General features: G+C 39.0%; 1 protein-coding gene across 1 annotated transcript in view; it reads right to left on the bottom strand.

Annotated features, from left to right (window-relative positions):
• Window positions 1-16,036, bottom strand: part of LOC108267321 (histamine H3 receptor) — a 31,542-nt gene extending 15,506 nt beyond the window's left edge. The window contains exons 1-2 of the mRNA XM_017471345.3: window positions 15,338-16,036; window positions 1,818-1,984 (exon numbers count right to left, since the gene is read on the bottom strand). Coding sequence (XP_017326834.1) covers window positions 1,818-1,984; window positions 15,338-15,602 — 432 coding nt within the window. The 5' untranslated portion in view covers window positions 15,603-16,036. The remainder of the gene's footprint in view (window positions 1-1,817; window positions 1,985-15,337) is intronic.
• Between the last annotated feature and the right edge of the window lie 2,799 nt (window positions 16,037-18,835).

Raw genomic sequence — 18,835 nt, 5'->3', positions numbered from 1 at the left:
CTTAAGGCATGATTTCTTCATGTGCCTTGTTTCCAAATTCTTTACTTCCTGGTTTGGATGCTCGCTTGGTCTTCTGGTTATGATTATGGATTATCCCAGTTGGTTGCTGTTCTGTTTGTGTACTAATCCATGATATAGACTATGGAGATGACAGAAAAGATATGTAATTAAGAGGTAGGAATATCTGGGCCACCTGGTGTTGTCTGTGCGTTTAAGGGTATGAAATGAATCACCTAATATTACCCTCTTGTACTGTAAACCACAACATTGGGTTTTAAGAGCGCTGAAAACTTAAACAAAAGCAGCTCCAACGCACAAAGCAGTGTGAGGATGTAAAAATACTGAAAGTCCTTGATTTGCTTTTGCAGCAGTCCTAACATTTAGACACGTAATTAAGTCATTTCAGTAGAAAATCACTTGACATATTTTCCAGCGCTTCTTCAGACATTCTTGTAAATCTAGAGCACTTGACAGTTGCTTAGCATCGTCGCTTCTGTCTAACACATCCCATATAAATTCTGTCAGCGTGATGAACTGGCGGCCCATTCTGACCTCTAGGGTGAGTTGTTTTTTTTGATATCCCATGCTTGTTGAGGTGTGTTATGCCATACTGACTGGCATTGCCATAGACTTGGTAAATATCAGCAAGGGGAAGATGGGAAAATCATTGCACATCTCATCTGTGACTGACAGCATGCCCATGTTTCATACAAATGCAAATTACAGACTGACTCGATTACTCAAGGATGTTTAAAAAGGCTGATATTCCTCAGAATAGTTATCACATTTTATGAAAATGTTTAGTCAATGTGCTTGGCAGATTTCTCAAAGACGTGAAAGCAGGTCAGGAGGTTTTAAAACCTCTTATGACATTGTCAAAACATTTATATTGCTGTTTTTCCCTCCACATTTGCTCCTTGAGTGTTTTGTAAACTGTTGCTTTCTCATGAACCCAAAATGCTTCCTTGTACTGTCACCTAAGTTCAAGGTGTGTACCTGGAAATGAAATGATGAGAATTTTGGATTACTGGGCAATTATTTCCAGAACAAAAGGTGTTTAAGTACAAAATTGCTTGACGTTAAAGCTACGTCAAACAAGGAGTGTGCTGTCACTGACTTAAAAGTCTGTCCATGTCTGGTGTCTTCTGTTTATACGAGCGTGAGGAAAATCGGAGGGCTATGGATAAACATCCGGGAGGTATTAAAGTGTTGGCTATTTTCAAACGCAAACACAAACTGAATCCATCAGTAGACATTTATAGGCTTTCAGAGGACAAACAGAAATGTATCCTTGACAGCAGGGAGACATTATCACAAACAAACTGGGGTAGCAAACTGGGGAAACAGAAAAAGATTTTCCTTATGGTCAGGAGTCACGAGGTCGAATACTAATGATGCCTCAGCCATTGGTCTCTAGGTGGGAGGGGCATACTCTGTCTCTTGTGTCAATCACAGAAACACTAGCCAATCACGGGCATCTGTGAGCTCATGTATGCAAACGAGGTCAGGTAGCTCTTTCCTCCAAGTGTGTTATGGTTGGCCGGCTTGACGTAGTTGTTGTATAATAGCTTGTTTTAAAGGCAACCAAAACCTGAAAAACAACATTTCACTGCAGTGTGCTATAAGGACTTTGTATATGGTAGTACAAACGTTCATTTCTGTCTGGATTCAGCTTGCATAATTTATAAAGTCATTCCCGATACTAGACCTACGCGACACTCCTAATATTAAACAGGCACGTCTGCTTATACAGTTTTTGACCCCGATCTCATTCAGCGTGCAGCACAAAAAGAAATATGAAGTGTTAAGTGGCTCACCGCTCTGGTGACAGAGAGGAAACGGTCGTAGCTGATGAGGACAATGTTGAAGACGGAAGCGGTGCAAAGGAGGTAGTCCATCACCAACCAGAGCTTACATAGCCCTCGGCCCAGCATCCATTTGCCTGTCAAGATGTAGGGCAAATACACTGGAATACAAAAGGCCCCTGTAGAAAACAGCAAACAAATCAAACTTCAGCAACATTCTTCAAGACCAGGGGTCATCAATTTCCATCCAGAGAAAGGGTTTTCCACTAAAGGGATTTTTTCAGGACTTTGCGCTTTCTGGTTTCTCAGTAACATGACGAGTTAACTTCAAGACAGGAAAAAATCAGGCTGGTGAGGGAACAACTGGTTATAGTTGCTATAGTTGAGCGTTGTTGATGTTCCACAACATTAAACGGATTAAAAAATATGACATGTTCTTTAAATAATAAAAAAAAAAGTAAGCATACTAAAACACTTTGAGATATGCTGTGTATTGCAAACTAATCAACATCCATTGTTGATTATTTTCCTATAAGAGCATGTCCCAATGGTTGTATTCCTTACATATCACATCACATTATTATTAGATTACAATAAAGGCCTGTTAGACATATTTACTAATTTCATCCTTGAATTTGTCTTGTTTATTCCAGATGTAATCAAAACCCTTCTAAAAAGAACTAGTTTTTCCCTTGGCACTGGCTATGTAAATAAATCATTTAAACTAGCAGTTATCAAACCCCTGATTAAAAAACCTAAACTCGACCCTTGTTAATTGTCCAGCTATAAGCCAATATCAAATCTCCCCTTTATCTCTAAGATTGTAGAAAAGGTTGTAGCACAGCAGCTATGCTCGTACTTACATAGGAACAACATTCATGAAATGTATCAGTCAGGATTTAGACCTCATCATAGCACAGAGACAGCGCTGGTTAAAGTAGTAAATGACCCACTACTGGCCTCTGATCAGGGTTGTGTCTCGCTGCTTGTGTTGCTTGATCTTAGTGCGGCTTTTGATACTATAGATCACACTATTCTCCTTGATAGATTAGAAAATGTTGTTGGCATTAAGGGAACAGTCCTCTCCCGGCTCAGGTCTTATCTGACCGATCGTTATCAGTTCGTAGATGTAAATGGAGACTTCTCCACGCATACCGAGGTTAAATTTGGTGTTCCACAAGGTTCTGTTTTAGGCCCACTGCTTTTTTCTTATATATGCTACCCCTAGGTCAAATTATTCGTAAACATGGAATTAGCTTCCACTGTTATGCTGATGATACACAGCTGTATGTTTCAGCGAAGCCAGAGGACAGACAGCAGCTTAATAAAGTTGAGGAATGTGTAAAAGACATTAGACATTGGATGCTTATTAAGTTCCTTTTACTTAATTCTGACAAGACAGAAGTACTTGTACTAGGACCACGTGTAACTAGAAGTAAGCTTTCTGCTCTCATAGTAACTCTGGATGGTCTTTCCGTTTCATCATGTACAGCAGTAAAAGACCTCGGTGTGATTATTGACTCCAGTCTTTCATGTGATGCTCATGTAGATAATATTACTAGGATAGCCTTCTTTCATCTCAGAAACATTTCTAAGATAAGAAATATAATGTCAGTACACGAAGCTGAAAAATTAGTTCATGCTTTCGTCACCTCTAGACTAGATTACTGTAAAGCCTTACTGTCTGGATGTTCCAGTAGGAGCATAAACAAACTCCAGTTAGTCCAGAATGCAGCTGCAAGTGTTCTTACTAGAACCAGAAGATATGACCACATCACCAATATCTTATCCACACTGCATTGACTCCCAGTAAAATTTCGCACCGATTATAAAACAATACTATTGCACTGAATGGTCTTGCGCCACAGGACTTGTGCGAACTTTTGGTCTTTTATGATTCACCACGCCTACTTCGATCAAAAGGTGCAGGCTATTTGTTGGTACCTCGAATAGTGCACAGCCTTCTAATTAGTGTTCGGGAGTCAGACAGTCCAGGTTGAAAATGTATTTGGCTCACAGGCATAGAGTGTTGTGGTGAACTGGGATGTTTGGATGCTTGTCAACCACCATCCCGCCCCCACACACACACACACTCTTTCATGCATTCATCCATGTTTCTTGATAGTCGAGTATCAGGCCGCCTTATGTCACAGGGAGCCCTCATGTCTGTTAGCTTCTGGCTCTCCCTTTAAGTTATGCTGTCATAGCTAGTCTTGCCGGAGTCCCTGCTTGCATTCACGCAAAATAGATTGTCCTTAACCATTACGGGGCAATAAGCATACCCAATAAAAAGCGCTATATAAATAAAACTGCATTGAATTGAATTGTTCTATAAGCAGATAATCTTGCGTATTTCAAGCATGCATTTCTAGCAAAATCATCTATATTAATAATATTCCCATTTGCTAAGGATTCTTTTTCGCAGTGTAGAGTACAGGATACAACACATCTTGTCAAACAACTTTTGAAATGAAAATGGGTTTATTACAGCACACAAGCAATTGTAAATGATATAGACATGCCAGTTCTGCTTGTGTAACCCGAGCCAGTCTGTTTTCCGTTTTACACAAACACCCCGTGAAGAGCATCGCTCAATATCACTGTGCTTTTAAGAAACGTAGATATTTCCTTTGAGCCTGATCAGAATGTTTGACCTTTAGCAGTTAAAGGTCAAACTGTCTGAAGATACACGTAGTACCAGTCCTCATGCCGACATAAAACAGCAGATTGTTCTATTTACATTCACTGTAACTTTATTAGGAACACCTGTCCACCTACTCATTCATGTAATCAGCTAATCATGTGGCAGCAGTGCAATGCATAAAATCATGCAGATACGGGCCAGCAGCTATAGATAATGCTCACATCAACCGTCGGAATGGGAATCTCAGTGATTTTGACCGTGGCATGATTGTTGGTGCTGGTTTGAATATTTCTAAGTGCTGATTTCCTGGGATTTTCACACACACAACAGTCTCTAGAGTTTATTTAGAATGGTGCGATAAAGAAAACATCCAGTGAAGATGGGATTGCCTTGTTGATGAGAAAGGTCAATGGAGAATAGCTAGACTGGTTAAAGCTGACAGAAAGGCTATAGTGACTCAGATAATCATTCTGTACAATTGTGGTGAGCAGAAAAGCAACTCAGAATGCACAACACGTCAAAACTTGAGGCAGATGGGCTGCGACAGGAGAAGACCACATCGGGTTCCACTTCTGTCAGCCAAGAACAGAAAGCTGAGGGTGCAGTGTGCACGGGCTCACCAAAACTGGACAGTTGAAGACTGGAGAAACATAGCTTGGTCTGATTAATCTCGATTTCTTCTGATGCACACAGATGGTAGGGTCAGAATTTAGTGCCAAAAGCATGAATCCATGGACACAACCTGCCTTGTGTCGACAGTCCAGGCTGGTGTAATGGTGTGGGGAATGTTTTCTTGGCACACTTTGGGCTCATTAATACCAATCAATCATGGCTTGAATGTCACAGACTATTTGAGTGTTGTTGCTGACAATGTGCATCACTTCATAGCCACAATTTACCCATCTTCTAATGGTTTCTTCCAGCATGATAATGTCACAAAGCAAAAGTCGTTTCATGAACATGACAATGTTCTACAGTGGCCTTTCCCGTCAACGGATCTGAATCTAATAGAACACCTTTGGGATGTGGTAGAAAGTGAGATTCACAACATGAATGTGCACATGGAAAATCTGCAGGAATTCTGTCATGCAATCATGTCAGTCTGGACCAGAATATTAAAGGAATGTTTTGAGAGCAAAGGGAGGCCCTACTCATTTTGTATTTTCTCATGAGGTTTCACCACTCAATATTCAGTTCAAATGTGAATCTTTATCAAATAAATGAAACTACTCAGCTTGAATCGAAACTATTCAAGGTGTATTATATCATATTATGCCACAGCAGTGCTGAATTCAGGATTCTGATCGGTCAGAAGATTTGCCAGCTCAGTTCTGGCTTCAAGACCAGGTCATCACGCATCGCAGGTTTATATTAATGCACTCTTTATCATTCATCATTCCTATATTAACAATTAATTTACAATAAGCTAAACTTATCGTTAAAAAAAAAAAATAATGGCCAGACATATATGTTTATCTCATGGAAACATAGGGCGCTAATACTAGAAAGAAAGAGAAAAACTGAAAGCATACAAGTTTCTTGATGCTTACAACTTTGTTGTTTATGGTCACGTTCAAGACGTAATGTTTTACGATGACAACATCCATTAGTGTCCATTAGTAAGAACATGACCTACGTGTCTAAGGTTCGCTAGCTAGTTTCTTCAAGTACAATTTTGTGAGCTACATGAGTTTGTTAAACCAATAGGTGTAAAGTAGGCATGTTAGCTAGCTAGCTAGCTAGCAAGGTGAGCTTGTTAAATTCATACTAAGCAAGGCAACTTCATTGATATGATCATTAGCTTCTCCTCTGAGATGAAACTCCTTGGACCAGTAATCCGTCCTAATCACGTGTAGCCACACCCGCCTTGGAAAGGCTTCGATAGTATGCTACAGAAATGAATGAACACTTTTCCGATTCCGACACCCGACAATGCAGAGAACGACTTCTTGCTTGCTGTTAAAAATCACTATAGTCTCACACTACGGAGAAGAGAAATATAACACTTCCGGATATGAAATCTAAACACCCCCAAAATGTTTTATGGAATATAAACATCCCTACATGTTGTATTCCTCACTTGTTGGACATGGTATGGCAGTATATTAGGTATACAAGAGGAGAAATGCTCCCCGGTTCTATATACTCTCTATGTGTATCCAAACAGGTCTGCTTATCTCACACTACACCCGTGATGCAGCTTGAGATACTTGGTACAATGCTGCCGGAGATAATAAAGTGTTTACATATCTCTCCATATGCAGTTACGGCTGTAAGGATTCACATATCGCTCCATATGCTGTCAAACTTTCAGCCTTCTCGCAGCATCAGCCCTCACTGAGCTGCCAACACATCCTTCATACAGTTTTATAGCAGTCAGAGTTAGCAATGTCAATTTAGTGCCTTCTTCCTCAAGGGGCTCAACTCAACATCCAGTCCTTCAGTGTCAACTAGACTCCATTAATTGACCCCAATCCTGGAATCGAAATTGGAAAATGTCAAAGCTAGTCACCGTAAAAATCAAATCAATTCCAGGTGAATGAAGGACAGGAAACAATCCTTGTTGCAAGGACATTTTTAATTACAATTCTACGACAAATTCCTACTATTTAAACCGCATTACTCAAACACAACTCACCGTAAAATGACACTTTCCATTAAGGTCATAGTTATAATGAACACTTTTAGATCATGTTCGATATAGATGTTAGATGTCATTCAAAATACATGACATGCATCGGTAGAATTATTTATGAAAATCCATGACACTTTTTTTTTTTTTTTCTTTATCTTTTTTAGCTATCTTTATCATATACTATGGATAAATTATAAGTAGTAGTATTAAAAACACATTATATCACCGATACGAGGAGCAGAATCCAAGATGGCGCAGAAGTAGCATGATTGTCTGTTCGTTTGGTCATCGTTTATTCTTCGCTTTAAGCTCACATTCCGTTAATATATTGTTAGTTTTTAAGCTCACATTTTCATTTTTAACTTTGGAAATATTAGTAAGTATCTCCGATCTGTGTTTTTGTCTGAGTAAACGATCGGAAACCATCGAGGGGATCTTTTTGGACTGACGGCTCGTATCTGAGACCGGATTATTCCATTTTAGACAATGCTATTAATATTGACGGGTTTAATGTTTTTAGAACTGATCGACTAAAAAGAGGAGGTGGGTTAGCGAGTTATATACAAAAAAATTAATATGAGGTAACTTTGTTGCTAGCTAAATCATTCTCTAAACAAGTTGAACTCTTGGCAGTTGATGAAGTCTTTTCAAAGACTCTGGCGTTTACTGTAGTAGCTTGTTATAGACCTCCATCAGCAACAAATGAATCCCTTTCATCTTTGATGGATATTTGACCAGCGCTGAATTTTAAGGAAATGGTATTAATTGGAGATTTTAATTGGAATCGGCTGCAGCCTTTATCTGTTGAGGTTAAGTTGTTTTGTGATACTTTTAATATTCAGCAACTAGTAAATACACCAAGTAGATTAAACCTAAAAAAGCCAGATAAATCATCACTTCCTGATCTTATTATTATTTTTTTTTTTACAAATGTACATCATACATATTCATTAGCATCTGTCTATGCACATGATATTAGTGATCATTGTGCAATTGCATTAGTTATAAACACAAAATCACTCAAAACAAAAACCTCGTATTATTACCAGGCGGTGTATGTCTCAATTTAGTGAATAAGGTTTTGTTCGTGACCTTGCTCGGTTCGATTGGGAGAAGATTTTGTTGATTCCAGATATGCCAGTAGTGTGCCTGGAAATATTTGAATGAAGGGCTCACTACTATTATAAACAGACATGCTCCTCTCAAAAAAATACCGTGTAAAGGGTCGTGACAACCCTTACATTATCACCTACATGATCAGATTTGATTCACGAGCGTGATGTTGCCTGGGCTAGAGCGAGGCACTCTGAGCTTCAATCTGATTGGCTTTGTTTTAGACAACTCTGTAATAGATGCGCAGTGCGATGCGCTAGGAGAGCTAAAGCTGATTACTTTTTAAATGGAACAACTTTTGGAACAACTTAAACAAGCCTATGAGATTTTGGAAAAATACTGACTCTATTATAGGGGCAAAAAAAAAAAGGCTGCAGAGCTTCCCTTCTACATAATGGATAATTCTGTAAAAAAAATCTCGGATAGAGGAGAAACGCTTAACCGTTTTAATAAGCACTTTGTTGCTGATGTGTCTCTGTTTCAGGCACCTAAAACTATAGATATTAACAACGATATGGATTATAGAGGAAGACACTTACCTTCAGTTTTAAATAGTTTACAATTTGTCTGGTTCAAAACGCTCTTAAATGATTGGATATGAGTAAGTCAGCTGGTCCTGATCAATTAGAAACACTTTTCTTAAAATTACCGCCGCCCCCTTTGACGTATTTTTAATCTATCGCTGTGTTTAAATGAAATTCCAAAAATCGGGAAATCTGCTTTTGTTATCCCATTATTAAAAGGAGGAGACTGTACAAACATGGATAACTACATAATAATAACATTATTGAGGCACTTGATAAAGGACTGCACTGTGCATCACTTTTGATGGATTTATCTAAGGCATTTGATACTGTTGATTTCAGTATATTGAAATGAATAGGATTGTCTAATAACACTATATCCTGGTTTGAAAATGATTTCATGGACAGGACACAATGTGTGAATGGAAGGCCACCCATCTTCACGTTAGAGATCATGAGGGGTGTTTTATTGTTTTAGCTCTCTACTTTTTATTATCTCTATCAGTCATCTTGATTTTAACATTAGGAATATTATTAGGAATATTAGGAATAGAAAATCTAAAGCCATGGTATTTTCGAGGTCAAAGAAACAAGCAGCAAATCTATTATCAGTTGAGACCTTAGTGGGTACTGAAGTAGAAGTTGTGACAGAATGGTTCTATATTTGATGAATCTGTATCTTTTTAAATCTCACGTAAATCGATTACGGACTAAACTCAAGCTAAAGTTGTGGGGATTTATTTTGGAAACAAAGCCTTTTTTTCATTTGAGGCAAAAAAAAAAAAAAAGAGATTAGTTTCTTCCACCTTTATGCCAGTTCTTGATTATGGAGATGTTTTGTATAAATTGCAGGGAAAATGGCTAATTGGGCCCAATTTGGACATTTTCACTTAGGGGTGTACTCACTTTTGTTGCCAGCGGTTTAGACATTAATGGCTGTGTGTTGAGTTATTTTGAGCGGACGGCAAATGTACACTGTTACACAAGCTGTACACTCACTTTACACTGTAGCAAAGTATCATTTCTTCAGTGTCGTCACATGAACAGATATAATCTAATATTTACAACAATGTGAGGGGTGTACTCACTTTTGTGAGATACTGTACGTCCCTGTGTCCGTTGCTAATATGGGAACAATAATGCATTAGAAGGAGCGCATTGATTTGAATTACAACTGTCAGCGGTGCTGGTATAGAAAATGAATCATCTTGTTCTGACTAATCAGAATCAAGAATTCAAAGGCGCCGTGGTTCTGTTAACAATATATAAATGTGTCGCTATAAACTGCAATGCTTTTTCGTAAGTAATGTGTATATGCCTTGTGGATGCGTTATCATGCGCATTCATAGAGAAATGTCATAGAGAATTCAGAAATGCCGATGCTGTTTACTATTATCCAGATTTATACATGGAAACGTAGTGTTTTTGCCCTCATTTGCTTCTGCTGCATTCTCGTTGATGAGGTGCCGGAAATTACTCAATCTCGACAATACGAGAATAATAACTGAGGCAAATGACACCAAGACCCAGCATGACAGATCACAGCCAAACTTTCAACACTTTGGAGGCATTTAATGAGCCTGTCTAGGCACAACATGCGCTCATGCATACATTTGCAAACATGTTTTTCTTCTTTTTGTCTTACTTTTGTTCTGCTCCCTCTTCCCCCAAAAAATGATATCAGTCTTCAAAGTAATAGTCGACTACGAAGAAAAATATGTGGAGTTTACTACCACAGATATTAGTCCTTTCAATAGAAATGCATTCTAATGTCTAATGTAAGATGAGGATCATCGAAACGTTCCGTTTCTCCAAAACAATTACATCAATCTTCCAAGAGCTAAATCTTTCATACGATTTATTGGAGGAGCGCCTGACAACCCTGATATATGATCGTAATAGTGAGAAGAGGCAGTTCCTCTAGTTCTCTCGTGAGAATTCAACAAGGTCTGTAACATTCCAAGCGTTTCGACCATATACAGTTCCAAAGCAAACACTATCTGTGTTTTTGGGGTTTCTTTTAAGCTAGAGCAGCTTTCACAATCACACGCCTGGAGACTCCATACACTGCAAACTGTCCTAACACAACGGATTCATCCAGTGGGTTGATTTTTAAGCCCTTTTAAGCAATTAAACGCATACATCGGTCAGTATATCCGACTCAGGTCCTTATTTACCACACTACCTCGTGTATTTTTTTCCCCAGTTAGACTTAGAAACAAACTTATAAATCGAATCAATTCAAATTTTCTATATACAGTGCTGTGAAAAAGTATTTGACCCATCCTGATTTCTTCTGTTTTTGTGTATATCTCATACTAAATAGTTGTAGATCTTTAAACAAAATACAACATAAAACAAAGGCAACCTGAGTGAACACACAATACAGTTTTTATTTGTCATTTTCTTATTCAAGCAAAAAAGTTATCCAACACCTTTCACACATAGGAAAAACTAACTGCCCCCTTAAAATTAAAATCTGTTCGCACTGCCTTTAGGAGCAATAACTGCAACCAAATGCTTCAGATATCTGGAGATCAGTTTTTCACTTACTGTTAGGACTAGTACTTACTCCTACGCTTTGGATCATTGTCTTGCTGCATAATCCAGTTACACTTGAGTTTCAACTTACGGACTGAAGACCGGACATTCTCCTTTAGGATTTTCTGGTAGAGAGAAGAATTCATGTTTCAATCAATTATGTCAAGTTGCCCAGGCCCTGAAGTAGCAAAGCATCCCCACACCATCACACTTCCTCCACCATGCTTGACCGTAGATGTGATGATCTTTTAGTGGAATTCTGTGTTTGTTTTACTCCAGATGTAACGGGACTCCTGTTTTCCAAACAGTTCATTTTCAACTCATCAATCCACAGAACATTCTCCCAAAAGGTCTGAGGATCATCAAGGTGTGTTTTGGCAAAATTCAGATGATCCTTAATGTTCTTCTGGGTTAGCAGTGGTTTTCACCTCGTCACTCTTCCATGGAAGCCATTTTTGCCCGGTGTCTTCCTGATAGTGCAGTCATGAACAGTGATCGTTATTGATACAAGAGAGGCCTGTAGGTTCTTTGATGATGTCCTTGACTCTTTTGTGACTTCCTGGATGAGTCGTTGCTGTGCTCTTGGAGGAAATTTGGAAGGTCGGCCATTTCTGGGAAAGTTCACTACTGTGATGAGTTTTTCCTTTTGGAGATAACGGCTCTCACTGTGGTTCTTTGGAGTCCCAGAGCCTTTGAAATAGCTTTATAACCCTTCCCAGACTGATGTATTTCAATCACCTTCTTCATCATCATTTCTGGAATTTCTTTCAATTTTGGCATCGTGTGTTACTGCGTAAGACCTTTTAACCAACTTCATGCTGTTGAAGAAGTTCTATTTAAGTGTTGATTTGAGTGAACAGAGTTCAATCACAGTAATCAGTATTCACATTAATCAGGTCTGGTTGTGTCTAGTCCAGCTGAACCCCATCATGAATGCAGTTTCATAGATTTGGGGAATTAGTAACTACAGGGGCAAATGTTTACTCAGGTTGCCTCTGTTTTATCTTAGATTTTGTTTTCATTTCTGAAACAATTTAGTATTGAGATATACACAAAAACAAAGAAATCAGATTTCTACTTACCGTCACTACTGCTATTAATACTTATTAGAAAATTTCAAAATGTCAAAGTTTTAGTCATTTTAAATAAATAAAAAGTACAATGTGTCATTATTTATTTATTTATTTATTTATTTATTTATTTTATCCTAATGGTGGCAAGTTTCTGTAGTATTAGAGGAATAAAACACTTCAAGATGGGCTGTTATAGGAAATTATTCACTGTTAACACTAAAGGATTTCCTGTAAAAAAAGTACTTCATTCCTTACTTACACTATATGGCCGAAAATTTGTCCACACCTGACCAGTCACATACATATCTGCTTGTTGAACTTGTTGAACCCATTCCAGATTCAGAACCTCCACTCTTTGTGGAAGGCTTTCCGCTAGTTTTTGGGGCGTGGCTGTGGGGATTTTTGTTCATTCAACCACAAGACCATTAGTGAGATCAGGTACTGATGTTGGACGTGTCGGTGTTCCGGTTCATCCCAAAGGTGTTCAGTGGGGTTCACCATGTCACCATGGTGTTCACCATGTCTTCACGGAGCTCGCTCTGTGCACAGGGACACTGTCATGCTGGAACAAATTTGGGCCTCTTAGTTCCAGTGACAGGAAACTGTAATGCTACAGCATCCAAAGACATTCTATAAAACTGTTTACAACACTCTGAGGAAGAAGCACATACTTTACGGGTGTGACGGTCAGGTGTCCACATACTTTTGGACATTCCGTGTATCATTATTAAAATGGTTGGGAAACACTGATGATTCAGTGGTATTACAGGAGAGACAACATTAATCTATACTGTATACTAGAAGAAGGAATAACACTATTATCCACCTAGACAAAGAATCCTAGGCAGAAATCACTAGCATTCGATTAACACAAGCAGCTGAACACAAGAAGTGCTTAACACTGTATTTGTGAATTCCTCAGCGTAGGAATATTCCTCCAGTGCCATCGGTTACTTCACTACCTTCGTGTGAGTCTCTATAAATCCAGCAAGATGTAAATACATACGTGTATGCATTCATACAGCTCGCTAGCTCTAGGATTTAGCATTACACGAATGAGAACATTTCTTAATGCAAAGATTTGATTTCATTTAACATGCTTTCTGTGATGAGTGAAGGGTATGTGCAATCATGCTTACTCCCACAGATATTTTTGCCATTTGTACAGTCCTGGCAAAATGGCTTTAATTCGGGCCCATTCACTGATGCACCGAAACTAAAAACTGTAATTAACAGAGCCGTGGAATTACAGAATGACGCATGTTGTCCAGATACACACATGCTCAATTGCTCATTTGTCCTTCATCTGATGATGCATTGTGTTCTTTTTTTCATTTCTACTCTGCATTTTTTAATACTGTCTGGATGTTTCTGCCTCCAAATAACACACTATAGTTTAAGAATTCCTTCAGTATGGTACGAGTTAATAAAACGGTGTTGGTTATGTAAGCAACCCATCAAGTCCTGTCTTATTATTAACTTGTTGTTTTTTTTCATATATATATATATATATATATATATATATATATATATATATATATATATATATATATTTTAAAAAAAGCTTATTATTCAGTAACTGTACTATGAATACTCAGTAACGACCGTGCATCTAAAAGGAAAGGTGTGTGATCAGTGGCGTAGCAAGGAATCTATTTCAGGAGGTATTTGCAAATATACTGGAGAAAATCACGACATGATCTATATAGTTATATTGAATAAAGTAGGACACATGCATGTATTTTGTGTGGAGCGTAAAAGCAGTGATGGCAGACATTTTATTGAAGCACTGGCAACCAATCGTGCCATACTAATAACGTTGACATAAAATACATTTATGACAATCCCAATGAAAACGATTAAATAGATCGCATGCTAGCAATAAGAGAGAGAAAAGACATTTTATCTCATAAAAGCACTTTTTATCTCACTGTACACTTCTTTTTCTGCATTACTTCTTCGGCTAGCACCTTGATATCCCCGAGTTTAGCATGTAGCTATCTGGACCGACATGGAAAATATGCTTGATCCTGATTGGTTAATCCTGTTTCTCACCGTCGAAGCTAGGGAAACGTGTTCATTTTCTGCTTAGGGAATTGTAACAATGATTTCACGTGACCTTTTATGAACGCCGTGAAATGCAAAACACGTCAATTTGACATCTACGGTTTATAATCAACTGCGCTGTACGTGCGTTTGGATAAACAACTACACATTGGAACGACTCTAAAATATTTCGAACCTGTAAACCTCCGTAGCCCCGCCTCTTTTTCTAGCTACATGAGTTTAGACCCACTACCACTGGGGATGTGCTGATTTTACAGTGTTAATCCATCCCTCAACATTAAAACGGTCGATCGACAACGTAACCGTTCATGCAAAATGCATTAATGAAACATCTTAATAGTCGATTCAACACTCTGAACGTTCATTTCAGAACGAAACGTTTGACATTTTTACCAATTTTTTTTTTTTACATTCTTAATTCTTCAGAATTGCTTGGATGGTCGCAGGATTTCTACAGAGGTTCTGCTGGGAACCCGTTCATGAAAAATCTGATCACTATAATGAACATTAATTTATTAAACACTGTAATTTAAAGAAAGAAAGAAAGAAAAAAAAGAAAAGAATGTTTTTCATTTTTTTCAACACCTTAAATCCTAAACCTGGCAGATTGAGATCTGTGTTAATTCCTCGTAACTACACAGGTTATCTTTTCTAATAGTTTCACTGTACATAGATTAATGAATAGTAAAGTGTGTATCATGTTTCACTGAATATTTTTTGCTTTGAGGTGAAAATCTAGCAGATAAGCCAGGAGTTTAAGTGGTTACTCAACATTTCATGGGTGCATTTAACACCTAGTGTAACTGTGTGTGTGTGTGTGTGTGTGTGTGTGTGTGTGTGTGTGTGTGTGTGTGTGAGTTAATTCAGCATTATGGGGTGCACATTGTATGAGTTCATGCATCACTGCGCACTGCACAAGAACAGACCCTTCTTACCCACTAGGAAGTCTGAGATGGCCAGGTTCAGTAGGAAGTAGTTGCTCTGCCTCCTCAGGCTCCGGTCCGTTTTGAAGGCGAGGATAACGAGCGCGTTTCCCAGCACGATCACGGCGATGAGCAGCAGCATGACAGCGGCCAGCAGCACCAGCACCGGCCCGCCGAATCCCGGCTCTCTGCCCATGTGAGCCGAGGTGTTGGAGCTGAAGTCCATCCGCTCCCGAGACGCGTTGCGCTCCAGCATTGCGCCCATCCGCGCGTGCATACGGTACCCAGGGCGCGCGTGAACCGCCAGAACAACTGCTTTATCTGCGCTCGCGCCGGAGCCACTGCCCGTCCCGCTTCTGGATCATCATTCCCCAGCCGAAACCGAGTCGAAAACGGAGTCTATGTTATAAGTGCGACATTACACTATCCTATCTAGTCTATTCTAGCAGATCATGTGGAATCCTCAGAGCTCGCGCGGACCAGCTCGTGCGCACGAGTTGCATGTGAACTTCGCTTTTGCGTGAAGTTCACGCCCCTCATCGCAACTTGCCAGTCATCTGCGGCTTCCCCGTCACTCGCCTTCGTTATCCAGATAAATAAGTCGTCTTTATTTAAATGAGAAATTCCCTGCACAATAGAAACCGTCACAGAAATTTTAATGGGTTCTACTACAAATACCATTACAAACCCATCAGCTAACCATTAAAACCATTACCATTTTTGGTCCTTAATGGTGTCTACTAGACATAACATGGCACTGCACATCACCCTAAAAACACTACACCAACAGAAAAGTGTGGAGGTGAAGCATCATGGTGTGGGGCTGTTTTTCATCACGTGGTACTGGCAGACTTCATATAATTGAAGGAACGATGAATGGAGGCCTTTACCGGGAGACTCTTGAGAAGAATCTGCTGCCATCCAGCAGAATGATGAAGATGAGACGTGAGTGGAGCTTCCAGCAGGACAACGATCCAAAGCATACAGCAAAGCAAACTCTTAATTGGTTTCAGAGAAAATAAAAATCAAGGTGTTACACTGGCCCAGTCAATCACCTGACTCGAATCCAATTGAACAAGATTTAAAGACAATGTGTTTATATTGCACCCTGTCCAGGGTGTACCCCGCCTCGTGCCCGATGCTCCCTGGGATAGGCTCCAGGTTTCCCCGTGACCCTGAAAAGCATTAAGTGGCATAGAAGATGGATGGATGGATGTTTATATTGTCTTTAAATATATTTATAATATATCCTGATATGTCCGTTATAACCCTGCCATTTGTGATACACTGCATTCTTCAGTCGTGGAGACCGAAAAAGCTTCTTCCATTTTGTACTTTATAAGCCATTTCTTGCTGCAGGATAAGGATAATGGAATTTGAAAAACAGCTACGTTTTCCCTTTCCCCCCACTCACACGGAAATGAAGGGAGGTACAAACTTTTGTGTAACACTTTCAATGAATCACATATCAGGTATTGTTCTAATTTTCATGTTCCACTCTCCGTATTTCGCAACAACAACAAAAAAATGGCTTGAAAAGTACAAAAAGGAAGAAGTGTTTGGTCAGCAGAGCCGATTTGAAAAAGGCTCTGTACAACATCTGAAAGAGTTATAACAGATGGCAGTGGTGGCCCAGTGGTTAAAGGTTCTGGGTGACTGATCAGAAGGTCAGGAGTTTAAGCTCCAGCACTGCCAAGCTACCGCTGTTGGGCCCTTGGGCAAGGCCCTTAACGCTCAGTTGTATAAAAGTAAATCGGTCTGGATAAGGGCGTCAGCTAAAAATGCCATTATTGCAAATGTTAGGAAGAATGTGTGGGGGGGTTATTTCATTACAAGAAGATTGGTTTGGGTTGAGGAAGGAGGCTTGGGGCTGATATAAAGAAACAGAATCTGAGAGAGAAACGGATTTAGTTTCTTGTTCTTTACTATTTTTATGTTAGAATGCACTATTTACACGTTTTTGTTACAAATGATAACAAACGTCTTCCTGCTGATCAACATTAAAGAATTGTCCTAACGGCATGCAACATTTTGTGAGTACATAATCAGGATGTAACTGACAGATAATATGTTCTAAATGGACACAAATATTGATACGGTCTCCTCCAAAAGTTTTGGAACAGCAAGGCTTGTTTTCCTCTGTGCAATGAAGACATTTGGGTTTGAGAACAAAAAATGAATATGAGATGACAGATCAGAATTTCTACTTTAATTTTCTGATATTAACATCTAGATTTGTTAAACAATATGGCAACTTTTGTTTGAACCCACCCGTTTTACAAGTGATCAAAAATATTGGAACGCGTGACTGGCAGGTGTTTCTTGTTGCCCGGGTGTGCTATGTCAGATTGGTTGTTTAAACAAGTAATAGCTCTTAACGTCTACTTTTGGTTTGAGCCCTGCGAAGAGTCCTGTGAAGACTGCTTTTGTTTTTAAAAAGGATAAACCAACATGAAGACCAGAGAGCTGTCTCTCTGAGAAAAGCTGAGAAAAGAGGGGGAAACAATCAGAGGCAGTGGACAAGCTTTGAGCACAGCCAATACAACAATTTGGAATGTCCGGGAAAGAAAGAAAACACTGGTGTACTAACAACCAGACATCAAACAGGTCGGCTAAGGAAAACATCAACAGAAATATTGTGAGAGCTGTGAAGAAAACCCCAAAAACAACAGTCATTGACATCACAATCCATCGTTCGAGTGCAGAAATATAAAATCTTCACATAAACCCTTCCAAGGCAAAACCCAAGGCTCAAACCAAAAGTAGTCATTGTTTAAACAATCAATATAGCAGGGCACACCTGTGCAGAAAGAAACACCTGTCAGTCACATGTTCCAGTAGTTTTGATTACTTGTAAAATGGCTGGGTTCTAATAACAGGTGGCATGTTTTAAGTTGTTTAACATATCTAGATCAGGAAATGAAAGCTGAGATTCTACTCTATCGTCACATATTGATCATTTGATCTCAATCCCAAATGCCTTCAGTGTATAGCAAAAACAAAAGAATTGGCCTTTCTGCTCTAATACTTTCAGAGGGGACTGTATAGCATTCTTACTACATGTATTCCTATTTTCTGAAAAGCTTATGCTAAATCCTAATTCAAAAACAGAAATATAGGAAGCAAATCTAGTCAGCGTTTTCAGAGCAGCTATTGCACATGGACTCTAAAGGTTTAAACAATCAGGAAAAGCTTGCCCTGAGATGTGGACTGAGCAAACTGCCAATACACGAAGTTATGTACAAAGTAAGCTTTAGAAACACATAATTAAACAGAAGCCTAAAATAGATGTTGGACACAAGCGCTGTGCTAATAATGGTGCTTTTTGTATAGCAATCAGTATCCCTGTGGTAGCATTCATTCGTAAGGCACTGCAAATAGCACTGACTGACATTGGTGTCAATTACAGTGATCTAAGAGATAAAAAACACTTTTTTTTTTCTACAAGCCAGAAAATGAAGGAATGTTTTTTTTTTTAAGAGACTAATTTTATTGTCAAATTGTAGAGAT

This window comes from Ictalurus punctatus, chromosome 7 (genome assembly GCF_001660625.3).
Source record: "Ictalurus punctatus breed USDA103 chromosome 7, Coco_2.0, whole genome shotgun sequence".
NCBI lineage: Eukaryota > Metazoa > Chordata > Actinopteri > Siluriformes > Ictaluridae > Ictalurus > Ictalurus punctatus.
This window is presented reverse-complemented; position numbering and strand designations above follow the sequence as displayed.